The 18,382-nt window shown below is 39.8% G+C and overlaps 1 protein-coding gene across 5 annotated transcripts in view; it reads right to left on the bottom strand.

Annotated features, from left to right (window-relative positions):
- OXR1 (oxidation resistance 1) overlaps nt 1-18,382 on the bottom strand; it is a 543,504-nt gene that overhangs the window by 267,519 nt on the left and 257,603 nt on the right. For all 5 annotated transcript variants that reach the window (XM_044928605.2, XM_044928604.2, XM_044928606.2 and 2 more), the window contains one exon: nt 7,949-8,145. In XM_044928605.2, coding sequence (XP_044784540.1) covers nt 7,949-8,145 — 197 coding nt within the window. The remainder of the gene's footprint in view (nt 1-7,948; nt 8,146-18,382) is intronic.

Genomic DNA, 18,382 nt, shown 5'->3' with positions numbered 1-18,382 from the left:
AAAATGAGGGCTTTGCTAACTCTAAACTTTTTATTTTCTAGCAGATATCAAGGTTGTATGATCTTATTCACTGCTCCTCACAGCAGGGGTTCCAATCCTTCTCTAATGCACCGAGTTTTCAAAGCTCTTCCTTAAATTGAACTTTTAACAGGTCTCCTCCCTCTTTCCCCACTGAGAAGGGCAAGGATCATCACCTCCACCTCCCCCAGCACCTCTCTCTCACTCCTCTGTCCCATCCCTAAAGTTTATTGAGCACTTACTGTGTGCCTCACACTGAACTAAGTGCTGGGATTAGTGAAATTTATGGCATCCTTCCCTCCTCATAAGAAGTGACACTTGGTATGGAGACAGACAACACAAGAAGATAAGGAAGACAGGTAGGTGCCAGATGCAAGGCAGCTGATAAACAAGGACAGTGGAGGGTGGTGAATAGCGGCCGGATCTATGCAGTCAATAAAGAGCCCCTGTGTTTATACAATCTGATGTGATTTGTCCATCTTTTGGATTCCACTGCACTTGGAGTGAACCTCCCCTGCCCTTCCTGCTCCTCTCTCATGTCTCCTCTGCACCCCACCCCTCACCATGGCACTGGGGGGCATCTGTCTTGTGTTCCACTCAATGACGTGCCTGCTTTAATCAGACACTCCCTCTGCCCACACCCCACCCCCTCCACACACACACAATAAACACCTTGAAAGCAGAGATCTCTGTTTTACTCTTTTTATTCTGAACAGCATCTGCTATCAGGCCTCCCACAGCAAGGTCTGATCGGAGATTAATCAGCATTTAATGTTAATGAATGGCTCTGATTACAGAGCATCTATTCAAGAGCTGTCCCACTTCCTAACTTTCAAGGGGAAAATCTCAGAATGGAAAGAAATGAGCACCTTTTACTAACAGTCACAGATGCTGGAATTTTGGCTTTAAGACGCTGAACCAAGGAACAAATATTACTTGGACCGTACAAGCTCAGCTTAGGGAGCGATGGGACACTCTGGGGTCCTGTGTGCTTAGCCTTCTTCACTACCTCTACTCCTACCTTACAGCTCTTTCAGAAGTCCTTGCATGTAGTTTTCTGGATTAAAGGTAGCAAGTACATGGAGTATGAAAAATGAGTCTATTATTTGATTTCATCTTCCATCTGTTTTTTTTCTTTTTCCTTCTTTTTCCTTTTGGACACAGCACGAGGCTTATGGGATCGTAGATTCCCCAAACAGAAAGCAAATTTAGGACCTTGGCAGTGAAAGTTTGGACCCCTAACCACTGGACCACCAGGGAATTCCCTCATCTTCCAGTTTAAAAAAATTTTTTTTGATTTGATTTGATTTGATTTTTTAACTTTACAATATCGTATTGGTTTTGCCATATATCAAAATGAATCCACCACAGGTATACATGTGTTCCCCATCCTGAACCCTCCTCCCTCTTCCCTCCCCATACCATCCCTCTGGGTCATCCCAGTGCACCAGCCCCAAGCATCCAGTATTGTGCATCAAACCTGGACTGGCGACTCGTTTCATATATGATATTATACATGTTTTTTAAGTAGGGATTATGTTTTTCAAGGCTGTGCAGGTTCCTCATATAAACTGCCAAACTCAAATGGCTTTATTGAGCACGAACAAAAATTAGAGTAGGGAAGAATTCTATTCTTTTTTCATCTGTTTAGCCATTAGAGCTAGTCCACTAATTTAATGTTGTATTATTCTAGTTCTAATTAGCACTTTCATTTAAAAATAATCATACAATTTTAAGTATGTGAAGAACTTCAAATATCTAGCCCAGTTGTAGGTCACAGCTCCTTAACATAACATGCAATCAATTTAGTGAGCTAAATTAAATGACTACATTAAATTTAAATGACTGCATTTAAGACATGAGAAAATAACAATTATAATGAATAGAAAGGAAATGTTTTCTGAAAATTTTTTTCAGCTGTGTTGTGGGTGAGTGTACATGGGGTAAGTAGTGTAAAATGTGTTAGGCAAAATGCTAAAATAGTCCCCAATATTTCTTACCCCTCTCACCCTTCCTGTGATCCCCAGGCCTGTGATGGTGATGGACATCACTCCCATGATTAGCTTTTGTTGACTTTCAAACATGGAGATCATCTCTGTGGCCCTGACCTAACTACATAAGCCCTTTAAGGGCAGAAAGCTTTCTTGCAAGCCCAAGGACAGAAAGTCAGAGATGCATTATGGGAAGTATCTGACACACAGTTACTGGCTTGAAGATGGAAAAGGCCACATGACATGCGAAGAGAGTAGCCTCTGAAAGCTGAGAGTGAAGCTTCAGCTGATCACCAACAAGGAAAAGGGGACCTCGGTCCTACAAAGGAAAAGAATTGAATTCTGCCAACAAAAGGAATGAACTTGGAAGCATTCATTCCTTTTTTTGGAGGTCTATCCTTCCCTAGCTGGACCAATCTGCAGACAAGAACTCAGCCCAGCTAATACCTTGAGTTAAGCTTTGTAGATATACCCTGAGCAGAGAACCTAGGCATGCTATGTGGACTTCTGACCTATACAACTATGAACTGATAAATGGGTGCTGTTTTAAACAGCTAAGTTTGTAGTAATTTGTTTCATTGCAATAGAAAATGTATACAGTATTTTACATGGTCAATTGTAAAATAAAGAATGCAAAAGAAAAAAAATACTCAGAAAGACCAATTTGCTATAAATCTATCACTGTACAGATGAGAAAGTAAAGGTCAAGTGTTGGTAAATAACTGTGCAAGACTGTACACTTGGTGACAGAAGCAGCACAGAGAAAGCTCTTTCTTTAGCCATAGTCCTGATACAGTAATTACAATTGTTTCAATTTAGCTAAAGACTCATATATCTCATATTGAAAGAGAAAAGCTTTGCCCCTACTTATTTCAAAACAACAAAATTTTATTACACTTCTTGTAAGATGAATTATTCTCCTACAAAAAGTAATGAATTTATGCTGTGCCATGTTTTGGTCGCTATAATAGGCTTAATATATTTCTGCTGCTGCTGCCAAGTCGCTTCAGTCATGTCTGACTCTGTGCGACCCCATAGACGGCAGCCCACCAGGCTCCCCCGTGCCTGAGATTCTCCAGGCAAGAACACTGGAGTGGGTTGCCATTTCCTCCTCCAAATATTTCTGCTATTAAGAATAAGTAAGGACCTGAATCTACTGCCTACACAAGGAAGCACTAATTCCTCTTTGTAGAGTTCTCTCAATAGGAAGTAGATCCATAAACAAGTTCATGAGGGATAGAAGCTGAGAGATCAAAAGAAATTTCTAGAAAAGCTACTGCAGCTACTCAGCCACTAAGGGACATTTAAATAATTCCAAAAAAGTTTTAGCTCTTTTTGAAAACGCAATTTATTTTTAATTGAAGTTCTCTTTTAATTTAAAAATTCTCTGAATTATTGCTTGAATTTTCATAAATCACTGAAGTATAGTACCACACTTCATTGCTAAATTTAAATGTAGTAGTCAACTTAGCCACAAGAGGGTTTTTCCAGTTGTGTGAGTCATAAGTTGAGACACTGAAAGCTATGTTTATTTGTTTTTGTTTTTTTTTTTAATTTCTATTGGAGTATAGTTGCTTTACAATATTGTGTGAGTGTCTGCTGTACAGAAAAGTAAATTAGTTATACACATAATCCCCTCTTTAGTTTTCCTAGAGTTCCTAGAGTTGCCTAGTTTTTAGTTTTTCAGAGTTCCCTGTTCTATATATTAGGTTCTCATTAGATATTTATTTTATACATATGTGTGTGTGTATGTGCGTGTGTGCACACTCAGTCGTATCCAACTCTTTGCGACCCCATGAACTGTAGCCCACCAGGTTCCTCTGTCCATGGAATTTCCCAGGCAAGAATACTGGGACAGGTTGCCATTTCTCCAGGGGATCTTCCGACCCAGGGATCGATCTCCCATCTCTTCTGTCTCCTGCACTGAGGCAAGTTCTTTATAAGCTGAGACACCAGAAAAGTGCATTTTATACATCAGTTCAGTTCAGTCAGTCAGTTGTGTGTGACTCTTTGCGACCCCATTGACTGCAGCACACCAGGCTTCCCTGTCCATCACTAACTCCTGGAGCTTGCTCAAACTCAGGTCCATTGAGTCAGTGATGCCATTCAACCATCTCATCTTCTGTCATCTTCTTCTCCTGCCTTTGATTTTTCCCAGCATCAGGGTCTTTTCAAATGAGTCAGTTCTTCCCATCAGGTGGCCAATGGATTGGAGTTTCAGCTTCAACATCAGTCCTTCCAATGAACTCTCAGGACTGATTTCCTTTAGGATGCACTGGTTGGATCTACTTGCAGTCCAAGGGACTCTCAAGAGTCTTCTCCAACACCACAGTTCAAAAGCATCAATTCTTTGGTGCTCATCTTTCTTTACAGTCCAATTCTCAAATCCATACATGAGTACTAGAAAAACCATAGCTTTGACTAGACAGACCTTTGTTGGCAAAGTAATGTCTCTGCTTTTTAATATGCTGTCTAGATTTATACATAGTAGAGTATATATGGCAATCTCAATCTCCCCATTCAATCATCCCTCCCTTCCCCACTTTGTAACCATAAGTTTGTTCTCTGCATCTATGTCTCTATTTCTCCTTTGCAAATAAGTTCACCTGTACCACTTATCTAGATTCCACATATATGTGACATTATATAATACTGTTTTTGTCTTTCTGACCTACTTCTTTCTACATGACAGTCTCCAGGTCTCTCCATTTTTCTGGAAATGGCACTATTTTATTCCTTTATGACTGAGCAATATTTCATTGTATATATGTACCATACTGAATAATATCTTTAAACAAAAGGGTATATTGGCCAGTGGATGGGTTAGTTGGCATGGTTAACTTAAGTGAAATTATCCGGGGATTGCAGTAAAAATATCACTCTACTATATTTTTGATACAAACTCTTTTGGCTCACCTCTTGTCGAGGGGGTTGGTATCATTCTGAGTGACAGAGGCTAATGCTAAAATGTCATGAGAAGGTTAATTTCATTCACAGAGTCAGCTATCTCTGGCTCACAATTTTTTGTCTAATTCCTTTAAGGTTCTATCTCTCATCCATAAACAGAGACTATAGTACTTAACAAGACTTGTGAAGATCAACTGAGATTGAAGGAACTTAACTTATGCCTGGTATTGAGAATTACTCATAAATGGCAATTAAAATTATTGTTGTTTATCACCAACACATTTACTAAGGGATACTAAATAGACTTGTTCTGCAAAATGATCTTTCAACACAGGTGATTTACATGGTTGCTAATATTTCAATCTTGAAAATGTCTCCAGGTCCAAATTAGTAGAAGGGTGATATCAAAAAAGGAAAGTTGACAATTCTTATGTCTATTTTAACATACAGACATGTCACTGACAACAGTTATGAATAAAATTCTTGCAAATCCAATACTTAACCATTCACTAGTGGCAGGGCTATTTAAAATAACACAGTTCATCTTTCTGCAATTCAAACTTATGATTTAGACTTTTATTTTTCATGCTTAGCTCTTCATTTCCTTTGATCAAGCTGGTCAATTTTTTGCTCTCATGTTCTCATCTTTAAGGAATACTGAAGTTGTAAGATAAGTTTTGTTTTCTGAAGGAAAAATACTGTAATCTTAGCTGGTTAATACATCAGAAAAGCAGCAGATGGTTGTGGACATGTTGAAAGATGCAAGGAGAGGACACTGGGAAATGGAGAGAGGCAGTTATGTAAATGTCATGGGCTTTTGCAGCTGATTGCTTTTTAGAACTCTGCTATTATAAGTTTTACAAATGGAAATAAGTTCCTGTCTACCCTCTCTCATATCAAGTCTCATTATAGGTGACCACTGACATCCTGAAAGACACCCATTAAAAAAGTAAGACACAAATAGCTTCATCTGGAAAGAGGAAACCTGAGAATAGATATAGGAAGAAGACATAATGGGAAGAGAAAGCATGGTTTTAGGCGCCAAATCCTGAATACAACTAGACATACATGGAGGCATCTCTTTAAGTGTGAAGGAAGTAATTCAACCCAAAGACAGAGTATAATGACTGCACAAAGTCACATAGAAAACTGGTGTGGGAATCCGAGTCGAAAACTGATATGATTACATTTCTAGATAGAGACACTAAAATATCTGAGAAAAATAATACAAACATCCCATATTGGGAGCGCAGGAGTATTGGATACCATGTAAAACATGAGCCCTTTAATGTAACTTTGGTAAAACCATTAAGCCAACAGCATCTACTGTTAGGGTTTTTGGTGATGATTAAATCTCTCCAAGAGATAATAAGCAACACCGCTGCATCCATCATCTTCTTGGGTAAATTCATCTCCCCCATGTATGACCTCTACCATATATACGTCTAGCAACTTTTGTCTCAATTAGACCAAACACACTGAAAATTGTTATTGAGAGGTAGAAATCAAGGTCAAAGACATGATAAGCAAACACTGGTACATAAAAGTGGGCAATAAAACTTATTTGTATTATCTCAAACACTTTATTTAGGTGTTAAAGTTTAGAATTATAGGATATTATTCTACTTGAGAAAAAAGGGACACAATGTAGATAGGTTAATTATAATACTGAATATAATATGAATGCTATGTAAATAGTTCTGGGTGTACAGCAAATTTTGGATGGACATGAGTTTGAGCAAGCTCCAGGAGTTGGTGATGGACAGGGAAGCCTGGTGTGCTGCAGTCCATGGGGTTGCAAAGAGTCAGACACGACTGAGCGACTGAACTGAACTGAATGTGGACAGACCCTATCCCTAGCCTACTACCTTATCATACAATGGGATCTGGACGTGATTCACTCTCTCCAATGTAAAGTAATGTGCAAGGTGAAAACAGACCTACAACATAATTCGTCCTTCTTCAGAATGTAATAATTTTCTATTTTCTTGGTGGCTTTGTTAGTTACAGGCTGACATCAACCACCGCCTCAACAACGCGACAGAACAGGGTCAGCCACTTGAGAGCCTGGAGGGAGAATGAAAAGAACAAAAACCCAAAACCCACAGAGAAAACAGCACTGGCTAAAGACTGGCAAAAATGAAAACATCAGCACATAAGCTTAAAACTTAGAAAATCGTACATCTATATGTAAGTTACTTCTGTTAGGCAGGGTATAGAAAGTCTTCAGGCCTACTCTCTTACTTCACTTTGCTGGAGGCTTGTGGTATTTTTCCAACTCTATGTTCAGGCTGTATGAGAAAATGTCCACGGAAACTACCAGAAATACAGTTGCCCCTTTGTATCTGCAAGTTCCACATCCACATATTCAGCCAAACAAGGATTGAAAATATTTGGGGAGAAAAATTCAGAAAGTTCCAAAAAAAAAAAAAACTTGCAATTGTTTTACACCCAGAACGATTTACATAGCATTCATATTCTATTCTGAGAAGGCAAGGGCACCCCACTCCACTACTCTTGCCTGGAAAATCCCATGGACTGAGGAGCCTGGTAGGCTGTAGTCCATGGGGTCACGAAGAGTCGGACACTTACTGAGCGACTTCACTTTCACTTTTCACTTTCATGCATTGGAGAAGGAAATGGCAACCCACTCCAGTGTTCTTGCCTGGAGAATCCCAGGGACTGCGGAGCCTGGTGGGCTGCCATCTGTGGGGTCGCACAGAGTCGGACACGACTGAAGCGACTTAGCAGCAGCAGCATATTCTATTTGGTATTATAAGTAATCTCGAGATGATTTAAAGTATATGGGAGGATGTGTGTAGGTTCTATGCCAATATTATGCTGGTTTATATAAAGGACTTGAGCGTCCTCAGCTGTGGTGTCCTTTAGGGGTCCTGGAACCGATCCCCATGGATACTGAGCAACAGTTACATATATTATATAAACAAGGCGACATTAACCACAGCCCCTCACATTCACGGTTCTGATTGAATAGACGGCATCTACTCATTTGCATAAATCATGGCACTCACCAATGGTGTAGAACCTCTTCAGCTCACTTCTTCGGGAAGGATGTTTCTGGGAATTTGCTGCGTTGTTCTGTTCTTCTTCAATGATGGGCGTCTTGGGTGCCGGGGGCTTACTGGCTTGTGGCATTTGCTTTCCTGCACCAGCCAAAGGGTTGAACCCTGGAGCAGTAATATCCACCGACTGGGACTTTTTCTTCAACCTACAGGTAGAGCATACCACATGTGATAACTCCTGACTCCAGAGAGAGACACATTTTTTTTTTTTCACATTTATCTCCATCATAATTTTTGTCAACAACTGAGCTACATTTGGCCTTGAAAGAGAACAAGGTTTATTCAGAAATTACAGATCTTCCCTACAGTATTTTAAATCCTTCAAATATTTTTGAAACCAGTTGAGGGGAGGGGATCTTCTAATCAGAACATTTCATTAAAATACATTCAAATGTAAGGTGATAAAGGACTTTAACTGTTCGAATAGCAAACTAAAATCTGGCTTCAGACAAACACAAGGCACTGAGGAATTGCTTGAAGTTTTGAGCAGAGTATTTTTTAATGTCACAGTAAAACATTAGTTGGAAACAAATAATTGCAACCCCCAGAAGAATAATGAAATGTTTATCTGTATAACTAGAGGCTGCCAGTGCTTTTCTGTGTCATTGGTAACAGCATCTTAGCTGGAAAAATTGCAGAGTTTATACAGTTTCTCCAGATACTCTTAATGACAGTAAGCATACTACTGCTCCTCCTAAACTTTAGAGAGCAGACATAGGTCTAATAGGAAAAGCAAGAGAGCACAAGAGCATTTTTCTTGGTGTAAAAATAATTGGTAAGTGATATGCCTTAAATTCAAATACTGCAAGCTACACAACCTGATATTTGTAACGTAACTGAACCCTAAGCCCAGCATACCCTCGGTGCTTGGTACTTTTGGAGGCTAATGTTAAGTGTCATTTTCCAAGCCTTAATTCCCTACAGAAAACTAGTTGACAGTTTTATCGGTTATGGTAATCACACTTGCACATTTGCAACTTCCTAAAAGTTTCATAAAATTTCACACCTCCAGGTTTTAGTCAAGCTTTTCCAGTGTATTAGCTTCACTTTCTGCCCCACTGGTCAGACCCTTCTCCTGCTTCTACACTTGGCTTACATGTGGCCTTCTCTTGGACACTTTCTATGACACAGACCTTGGTGGCCTGACACCATTCTGCATGGGAGGCTATTCATAATGAGCTCTCAACACGTCTTTATTAAATTGAATTTATCAGAGAAAAATCTTTGTTAAAGGAATAGAATATGCCAATTATTAAAAGATTCTTTAATGAAAGCAGTGTTTATTCAAATTTAGTCATTTAATTATCACCTGTAGCATATCTGCTATATTTCAGTTCAGTTCAGTTGCTCAGTCAAATCTGACTCTGTGACCCCATGGACTGCAGCACGCCAAGCTTCCCTGTCCATCACCAACACTCAGAGCTTACTCAGATTCATGTCCATGGAGTCAGTGATGCCATCCAACCATCTCATCCTCTGTTGCCCCCTTCTCCTCTTGTCCTCAATCTTTCCCAGCATCGGGGTCTTTTCAAATGAATCAGTTCTTTGCATCAGACAGCAAAGTATTGGAGTTTCAGCTTCAGCATCAGTCCTTCCAACAAAAATTCAGGACTGATTTCCTTTAGGATGGACTGGTTTATATACTACCTATGTGATCTACTTAATATTCATGAAAATTGACTTGCTTTATGAAAATTGCCAACAAGTATATTAACAAGTGCTAGACAGCACTAGTCATGAGACATATAAATTAAGATCACTTCACACTCAAAACAGACCACCAGACTGGCTAAAATGTCAAAGACGTGACATGAAGTGTAGTGATAAGGAGCAATTGGAATTCCAGGACATTGACAGTGGAGACCACTCTGGGCAAATTCCTGCCACGATCTTAGCTGAAGGCATGCATCTTTTGTGTCACTCATTATATTCTTAGTATTTATCCTACACAAATATAGACATATTCACCAAAAGGAATATTCATAGAAGCACTATTTATGAATACATAAATATCAAAAACAGCCCAAATGCCTTACTAACAGTAGAAATGGGTAAATAGGTTGTGATAGTACTTATAAAATGGAATTTTATACAGCTCCTGAAATGAAAGAACTACACCTGCTTGTAATGACATGGATGGGTCTCATAAAAATAACTTGAGCAAAAGGAGGCAGACAGAGAAAGGCTCATGCTATGGAATTCAGTTTATATAAAGTTCAGATAGAACTATCAAACTCTTTCTGCTATTAAAAGTGTGGCTAGTGGGGAGTTATTACATTGACAGGCTTTTCAAGTGGTTCAGTGTAAAAGAATCCACCAGCGAATGCGGGAGGTACAAGAGACACAGGTTTGATCTCTGGATTGGGAAGATCCCCTGGAGAAGGAAATGGCAACACAGTCCAGTATTCTTGCCTGGAAAATCCCATGGACAGGAGAGCCTGGCCATGGGGTTGCAAAGGGTTGGATATGACTGAGCAACGGAGCACACACACATTACACGGACAGAGACAGGAATGGCTTTCTGGGACTCTGGGACTGTTCTGTTTCCTGATCTGGGTTCTGGGTACCAGGATGTGTTTACTTTGTGAAAATCTCATCATCTACGGTTTCTGCATCTTTTCTGAGTATACAGTACACTCCAATAGAGCTTCCATTGGAAATTGGCTAAATTTTTAACTTACTCATTTAAAATCAAGATTATATATAGTTACTGAATAGCTGCTTGCCCCAAAGCAGCAAGTAAAAAGAAACAGAATGAAAGCCTTGCCTCTAGCCTCCCAAAGATGGCCAGAGTAGAGTGAATCTAAAGAAGAATCCTTTCCTCACTGGGTTGGCTGGACCTCGTCCCCCTGCTTTCTGTGAACTGAGTGGGGCTATTCATTCATTCCTTGAAAGGCTACTTTGCATCAGCTAATATTTTGGGGACCAGGAACACACAGTGAACACAAAGGGGCAAAATATCTGCCATCATGGAATCCTCATTCTCATGGAGGAAGACAAGTAATAAGTAACAAAACAAACCAATATATAACAAATCAGGTGGTGAAAAATGCTGTGATTAAAACAGAGTAAAAGGGATAGCAAACAAAAGTGCCCAAGCATATTGTTACATAAAGGAGAGCCAATGGAGGGCTCTCGGACCATCAGACTTTTGAGAAGAGACATGAAGGGAGAAGCCGTGAGAAATTTGGGGAGAAGTATTTCAGCAAATGGGGAACTTGTTTTTCTGCATTAGAGGAACAAAGTGACTGGAAGAGAGAAGCAGGAGATGAGGTCAACAAGATGGGGTCAACAAGATGCCCTCCATCAACAAGATGGGGTGCAGGAGAAAGAGGACAGATTATATAGAGCTTCAAGGTCATTTAAGAATGAGGCCAGGAGAGGGTCTGATCCAAGGAGGCAGGTCATGATGACTGTGTATTAAAACACTTTGTTTGCTTTGCTGAAATCAGGTTGAAGGCTGTATCTCCAAGTTAAGCAAGCTGCATGCAATGACCTTCAAGGAGTCAACACCAAAAATCACTTAGAGTACCACATACTTGAGCAAACAGGGGTTTACTTTGCACAGGATTATGTACTTATTAATGCCGTGGTCCTCCAACATCATCATTCTTGCCCGAGTCTGGAGTTTATGCACTGTAGCTAAAAGTAATGGCACCCCACTCCAGTACTCTTGCCTGGAGAGTCCGATGGATGGAGGAGCCTGGTAGGCTGCAGTCCATGGGGTTGCTGGGAGTCGGACACGACTGAGCGACTTCACTTTCATGCATTGGAGAAGGAAATGGCAACCCACTCCAGTGTTCTTGCCTGGAAAATCCCAGGGACGGGGGAGCCTGGTGGGCTGCCGTCTATGGGGTCGCACAGAGTCGGACACGACTGAAGTGACTTAGCAGCAGCTAAAAGTTACAGTAGTACTATGAGCAGCATTAAGATTAATAAGTTAAGAAACAAGGTGAAGGTCATCGAGGCAACAACTTTGATTTGTTCCAACGTGGTTTTCCAGAGAAGCACAGTTAGGCATACAAAGATGTAGACTACACTAAAAATATATTAAACCCTAAAAACTCTAAGAAATCACCAATATTTGACCATTTTCACCTACAGAAATGCTAATTTTCTATAGTGCATTTTACAAACTTTATTTCAAGATCAAACGAGTTTCAGCATAAAGCAAGTTTTTTTGGGAGGGTGGGGTGGGGAGAGGTGGTACAAAGGAGTAGGAATTGAAAGGAAAGGTGCTACATTTTACTGAAAGAAATCCAACTGCTCTTTGCCTGTGTGCATGCTTTGTCACTCAGTCGTTTCCGATTCTTTGCAACCCCATGGACTGTAGCCCGCCAGACTCCTCTGTCCATGGAATTTTCAAGGCAAGAATACTGGAACGGGTTGTCATTTCCTTCTCTAGGGGATCTTCCCAACACAGGTATCAAACCCACGTCTCCTGCATTAGCAGGCAGATTCTTTACCACTGAGTCACCTGGGAAGCCCAACTGCTCTTTAGTTCTCAGGAAAGATTATTTTCAAAATGTAAATGTGACAAGTTTTATCTTCAGTCCACAGAGCAAACTATTTTATCACCAGAAACTGCTTACATTTTATGCTGGCCTGTTTTAGAATTGATCAGAGTTGCTAAATTTATGTCTCAGGCTGGAGGACATCAGCAATGAATCTTAAATATTTGATAAAGGGCTTGATACTTAATTAATGAAACTCTCCATCACTTCAAATACCTAAGTACTCTACAACTCCTTTTATAGCCCCTGGAATAAGCAAAGGACAAAGGCAAGCAGTCTATATTTTCTGTATTTTCCCTCTTCTTCCTGCTCTTTCCCACCAGACACTCGTCCTAATCAAAACTTGAAGGTGACATGTTTCCACTGTTGTCGCTGGAGCCTGGAATGCTGCTAGCAGGTTTGTGGGCTTGCTTAAGGAAAGACTTCTATTTGCATGATCTTAGAAAGGGGAACTGTGTGGGTAACCGAATTCCTTCTTTAAGGATCCTAAAAAGGACTACTGTGGTTGACAAGGAAACCTGCTAAATGCTACCTTCGATTTCCATATTTCATGAAAGGGGAAGTCTTTGTAAATTTTTAACAATGCTCTTCATTAAATGAGTTAAACAAATGTAAATGTAGCATAATGGCCTATGTAGGTGTATGGGAGTAATAAATGAAACACTAGAACTAGAGACAAAAAGATCTCTCAATAGATACCAAGAGGATCTTTGTTTAATGTGCCTTGCATTACCAAAGGAAAAATAACTGTCGACTTCTTAGAAGGGGGAAAGGAACTGAGTAAAAAGAGGCGTTTCCCCCTTGGTACGGGCAGACCCCCTTGTGTTTCATCGTCTTTGCCTTTTCTTGTTCCTATGTTCTTGTGAACAAACAAGGATTATTCCTACTCCTCCAAACATGTATTCCAATGCCTTCTTTCATTGTGGTAACAAAGTGAGTGAGTGAAGTCACTCATTTGTGTCTGACTCTTTGTGACCTCATGGACTGTAGCCTGCCATTCTCCTCTGTCCATAGGATTTTCCAGGCAAAAGTACTGGAGTGGGTTGACATTTCCTTTTCCAGAGGATCTTCCCAACCCAGGGATCAAACCCAGGTGTCCCGCACTGTAGGCAGATGCTTTACCGTCTGAGCCAGCAGGCAAATCCTTATGGTAACAAGGTTGGACATTTTTCTGAGACTCATTTTCTTCATCTATAAAACGGGGATAAAACAGAACCAGGAAGGTTCTGAGGACTAAGTAAATATCCTATGGACAGTACCTAGCATAGCACCTGCATGGAATGCAAGTTCCAATCTCTTTAAGGGGATATAATTTTGTTCAAACTTCTATGGATGCTGAGGAAATGATATCAGCTTCTGCACAATTTTTAAAAACTTTTTATTTTATACTGGAGTATAGCCATACATATACAGGTATCCATACCTCCGTTGGTAAAGAATTTTCTTGCAGTGCAGGAGACCCAGGTTCAATCCCTGGGTCAGGAAGATCCCCTGGAAGAGGAAATGGCAACCACTCCAGTATTCTTGCCTGGAAAATCCCACAGACAGAAGAGCCTGGCAGGCTACAGTCCATGGGATCACAAAGAGTCGGACATGACTGAACACACATGCAGAAGGAAGGAACTTATGTTGACTTTAATAGAAACATAAGAAATCTTTCACTCATTTCAAGATAAAGGAGTAGAATTCATGAATATTTTGGCTAAGGGCTTAATGGACATCCTGGAGCCTAGAGCTTGTGCCAAAAGTGAGTGAATGGCTTTAAGATGCTCATCACACAGGACTTCTCCCCAAGATGTGGGTCAATCCTCTATTTCAACAGCTTTCACCAAGGAGAAGCTTGCTCTAAGCTTCTTCATGCTGCTGCTACTGCTGCTAAGTCACTTCAGTCGTGTCCGACTCTGTGTGACCCCGTAGACGGCAGCCCACCAGGCTCCCCCGTCCCTGGGATTCTCCAGGCAAGAACACTGGAGTGGGTTGCCATTTCCTTCTCCAATGCATGAAAGTGAAAAGTGAAAGTGAAGTCGCTCAGTCGTGTCCAACTCTTAGCGACCCCATGGACTGCAGCCCACCAGGCTCCTCCGTCCATGGGATTTTCCAGGCAAGAGTACTGGAGTGGGGTGCCATTGCCTTCTCCAAAGCTTCTTCATATTTGGCCCGTATTACCCTGGTTTATTACCTGTCGTACTCTTCTGGTCTTACCTCTTTCCTTTCCATCTCACACTGAGGGATTTGCACCTTCCCATCATCTCCACTCTTCCATCATCTTCCCTTTAAGTCATAACCAAGCAGTACTTTTCATCTTTCTTTGTCTGTTATGCTTTTGATCTTTTAAGTTTTGTTAACTTGTTTGAATACTGCATGATAGAACTCTACCTTAAGCCTGAACTAAACTCTGGTATGATTTATGTATGTAAGAAAAAAATATTTTCATTTAACTTGAGTTCTTAACTGGAATTACTTCTCTCCCATCAAATGGAATTTAAATTGTACCTTCATGATAATAGGATATGCTCCTGAGCTCTGTAGCTATCTGAGACAAAAATTAACTTCATATTATCATTTATTATATAGTATTAGGATGCCCATAGCAATAATAGAAACCGTTGGGAAAACCTACTATAGTATAATGGGAATATTCCCTAGGTCATAGGAAAAGTTTGTTTGGAAGACTAAAACTTAGGAAACCTGGAATCCAACCAGGATATTTGGACTAAAAAGCCACGCTTTAGAATTAGGAGATAGAGAAAAATTTCAGCTCTAACATTCACCAGCCATGTAACTTTGGACAAGAACTTTGACTGGGTCTCTATTTTCTTACTCATAATGGTGGTATTCACACTATATGCCTACTTGACCCTCGAGAGTTATTGTGAACAGAAAATGTGTTAAAGTTAATGAAAGCACATTGTAAAATTCCACAGAACTCTGCAGTACACAGCAGTAGCTATACAAAATCACTCTTTTCCCAATTCACTTGGTCTATACTTAAGCAAACGTACATGTACACACACATACATGGATACATGTGAATGGCTGTGCCCAGAGACTCAAGGCTTGTAGTCCTTTCCAGTCATTTCCAACAAGAAGACCATCTGTCATTTGCACAACTCATTACTGTTAGCAAAGCTGTCTCCCTGCTTCCTAAAAGAGCTAATGCAAGGATATTTTTTGAAGTAGTAAAGCTGCTGAGAATGCAGATTTTCCAAGTTGGATACTGTGTACTGCAAAAATGTCAAGTCACTGAAAAAGAGCTTTTGAGAGCAAATGCCTGAAGAATTTTCACACTGCAAAATTAAGGGCTTTTGTTACCCCTTGTACAGTTTGACTAAAAATCAGCAGCTAAGAACAAACCACAAAACCAGCAAAAAACAAGCAGATTCAGAAATCCAACCAGAAGAAATGACAGATTGGAAACCTATGCATTAAAACAAGAAAACAATCCCTTGGGGTATAGAGTATGCCAATTACAGCCTGCTCTGTTACATCTGTAGCCAAACTATTTTTTGTGCCCCTACAAACAAGGATTAAGACATAAAATATCATTAACACGGGATCACGAATTACACAATCTTCTTTTACAATTCAAAAACAATGCAAAAGTTTCAACAGAAGTACCCTTCAGGAGTGCAAATTGGCATTGGAACCATTAATGGGACAGCAAAACCAGATACCTTGCTATAATAAGATGTTTCTAGCCCTGTATTCATTCTAAGAGGTTGATGCTGTCCTATCTTGGAGATTCAGAGAACAAAAAATTCAAGAATTGAGTCAAAGGTACAAAGATATGTAGAAATGGTTTGCTAGAAATTCTCTTATTAAAAGCAACTGAATTCAAATCTGTGAAGAGCAAGGCCAGCTGTATATAATATCAACCAAATAGAAGCATACATGAATCCATTGCTATGATAACCTAAATTTATAACAAAAATAATAGAAATTAAATCCAAAACCAATCTGCCTCTACAGAGTTCAATAAACCCTAAAGTAAATGGTTAGCCTTTCTTATCGACCCTTCATGAAAAAGACATCCAAATCCTCAAAGTCTGCCAGGTGATTTATTTATATCTTCATGCTTATACCAGCCCAGAGAAAAGAGGCTGGAGAGAAGCGTTTTTCATCAGGATGCTTACCACCAGATCAACTGAATTCCTACATTCAGAGAAATTCAGTCTGTTCATCATTTCACTCCTAGGACTTAGCACGTGTTCATGGGTGCTTAGTCACTCCAGTTGTGTCCGACTCTGCGACCCCGTGGACTGCAGCCTGCCAGGCTCCTCTACCCATGGGATTCTCCAGGTAAGAATACTGGAGTGGGTTGCCAAGCCTTCCTCCAGGGGATCTTTTCAACCCAAGGATCAAACCCAAGTCTCTTAATAGCTCCTGCACTGGCAAGCAGGTTCTTTACTGCTAGCACCTGGGAAGCCCAGGACTTAGCGTAATTCTTGGCATATAGAAAGCACTTCATAAATAAACTGTTAAATGAATGAGTGGTTTCATGATGGGAAAAAGCCACAAGAGATAATACAAAAATGCAAGCAACTTCATGTATAAAGTCTATGAAAATAAGCTAAAAAAGTAACTAATTTTGGACAGTTTAGGGGCAGATGTAATAATCAATTTAGTACATCCCCACTCAATCATGGTAGCTTCAAAGCTTAGACAAAGGAAATTATTCCACCTCTATTATCAGCAGTATAATAAATTGGAACATTTCTTTTTTCACTAAATTTAGCCTTGTAATTTCTAAAAATACACTATGCAGTCTTGATAAATTGACATCCCTATGCAAAAATTTCAGTGGTGGCATGAAGAAGTGAAAAGATCAAGGACTCTGTAATCAAAAATTTGAGTTCAAGTTCAGGATCTACTGATTTTAAGTAATATAATATTAAATACTTTTCTTGATTTGAAGTTCTACTTTATATTTTTGATCATTCATTAAGAATTTGCATATTATCTTTCTACTGCTGCTGCTGCTAAGTCATTTCAGTCGTGTCCGACTCTTTGCGACCCTATAGACGGCAGCCCACCAGGCTCACCCATCCCTGGGATTCTCCAGGCAAGAAGACTGGAGTGGGTTGCCATTTCCTTCTCCAATGCATGAAAGTGAAAAGTGAAAGTGAAGTCACTCAGTCATGTCCAACTCTTCACGACCCCATGGACTGCAGCCTACCAGGATCCTCTGTCCATGGGATTTTCCAGGCAAGAGTAGTGGAGTGGGGTACCATCGCCTTCTCCTATCTTTCTACTACACAGTTTCAAAAAATTAAGTCAACAGTATTAATAGTAAAATTTTTATGAGCTTCCCCTTCCGTGTACTTTCCAATTATACCACTATATTACAAGCATTCACTTTGAAATTACACAAATTTCCAATTTATTTCAGTTTTTGCCTTGGAACTTCAAAGCCTTTCAACTGGAAAATCCTGGAAGTAGAAACACATTATGCAAATCCAAAGATTAGGGCTTGAAGGATTTGGAAGTCAAATTCTTATAAATGTTGAACAGTCTTCTGTAATAATCCACAGAGATAGAATTTAATTTTATTACCTTTGATGAAATGATTTGTAACATGCTATTGCCACATCGAGTGCATTCTGTTTATTCATCTTAGGAAGAAGGAATCAGAATAAATAAGCACTATTTTAAGACTTCAGGCATCTATCCAACATTGCTGGTTAAAGGAATCTATTTTTAACAGGATCTCCTATTACAAACTATCTGTATAATGCATATAGACTAGCTGATTAAAATGTAGTTTTGCCTATGCACAACATAAGGCAACTCCAAACTTAAATCAAGATAGATTCTGTAGGTAACAATGACCTGGGCCAAAACCCAACAGTTTGCAGTTAAAATGCCAAGG

This window comes from Bubalus bubalis, chromosome 15 (genome assembly GCF_019923935.1).
Source record: "Bubalus bubalis isolate 160015118507 breed Murrah chromosome 15, NDDB_SH_1, whole genome shotgun sequence".
NCBI lineage: Eukaryota > Metazoa > Chordata > Mammalia > Artiodactyla > Bovidae > Bubalus > Bubalus bubalis.
The sequence above is the reverse complement of the archived record's forward strand: the minus strand, read 5'-3'. Positions and strand labels throughout refer to the sequence as shown.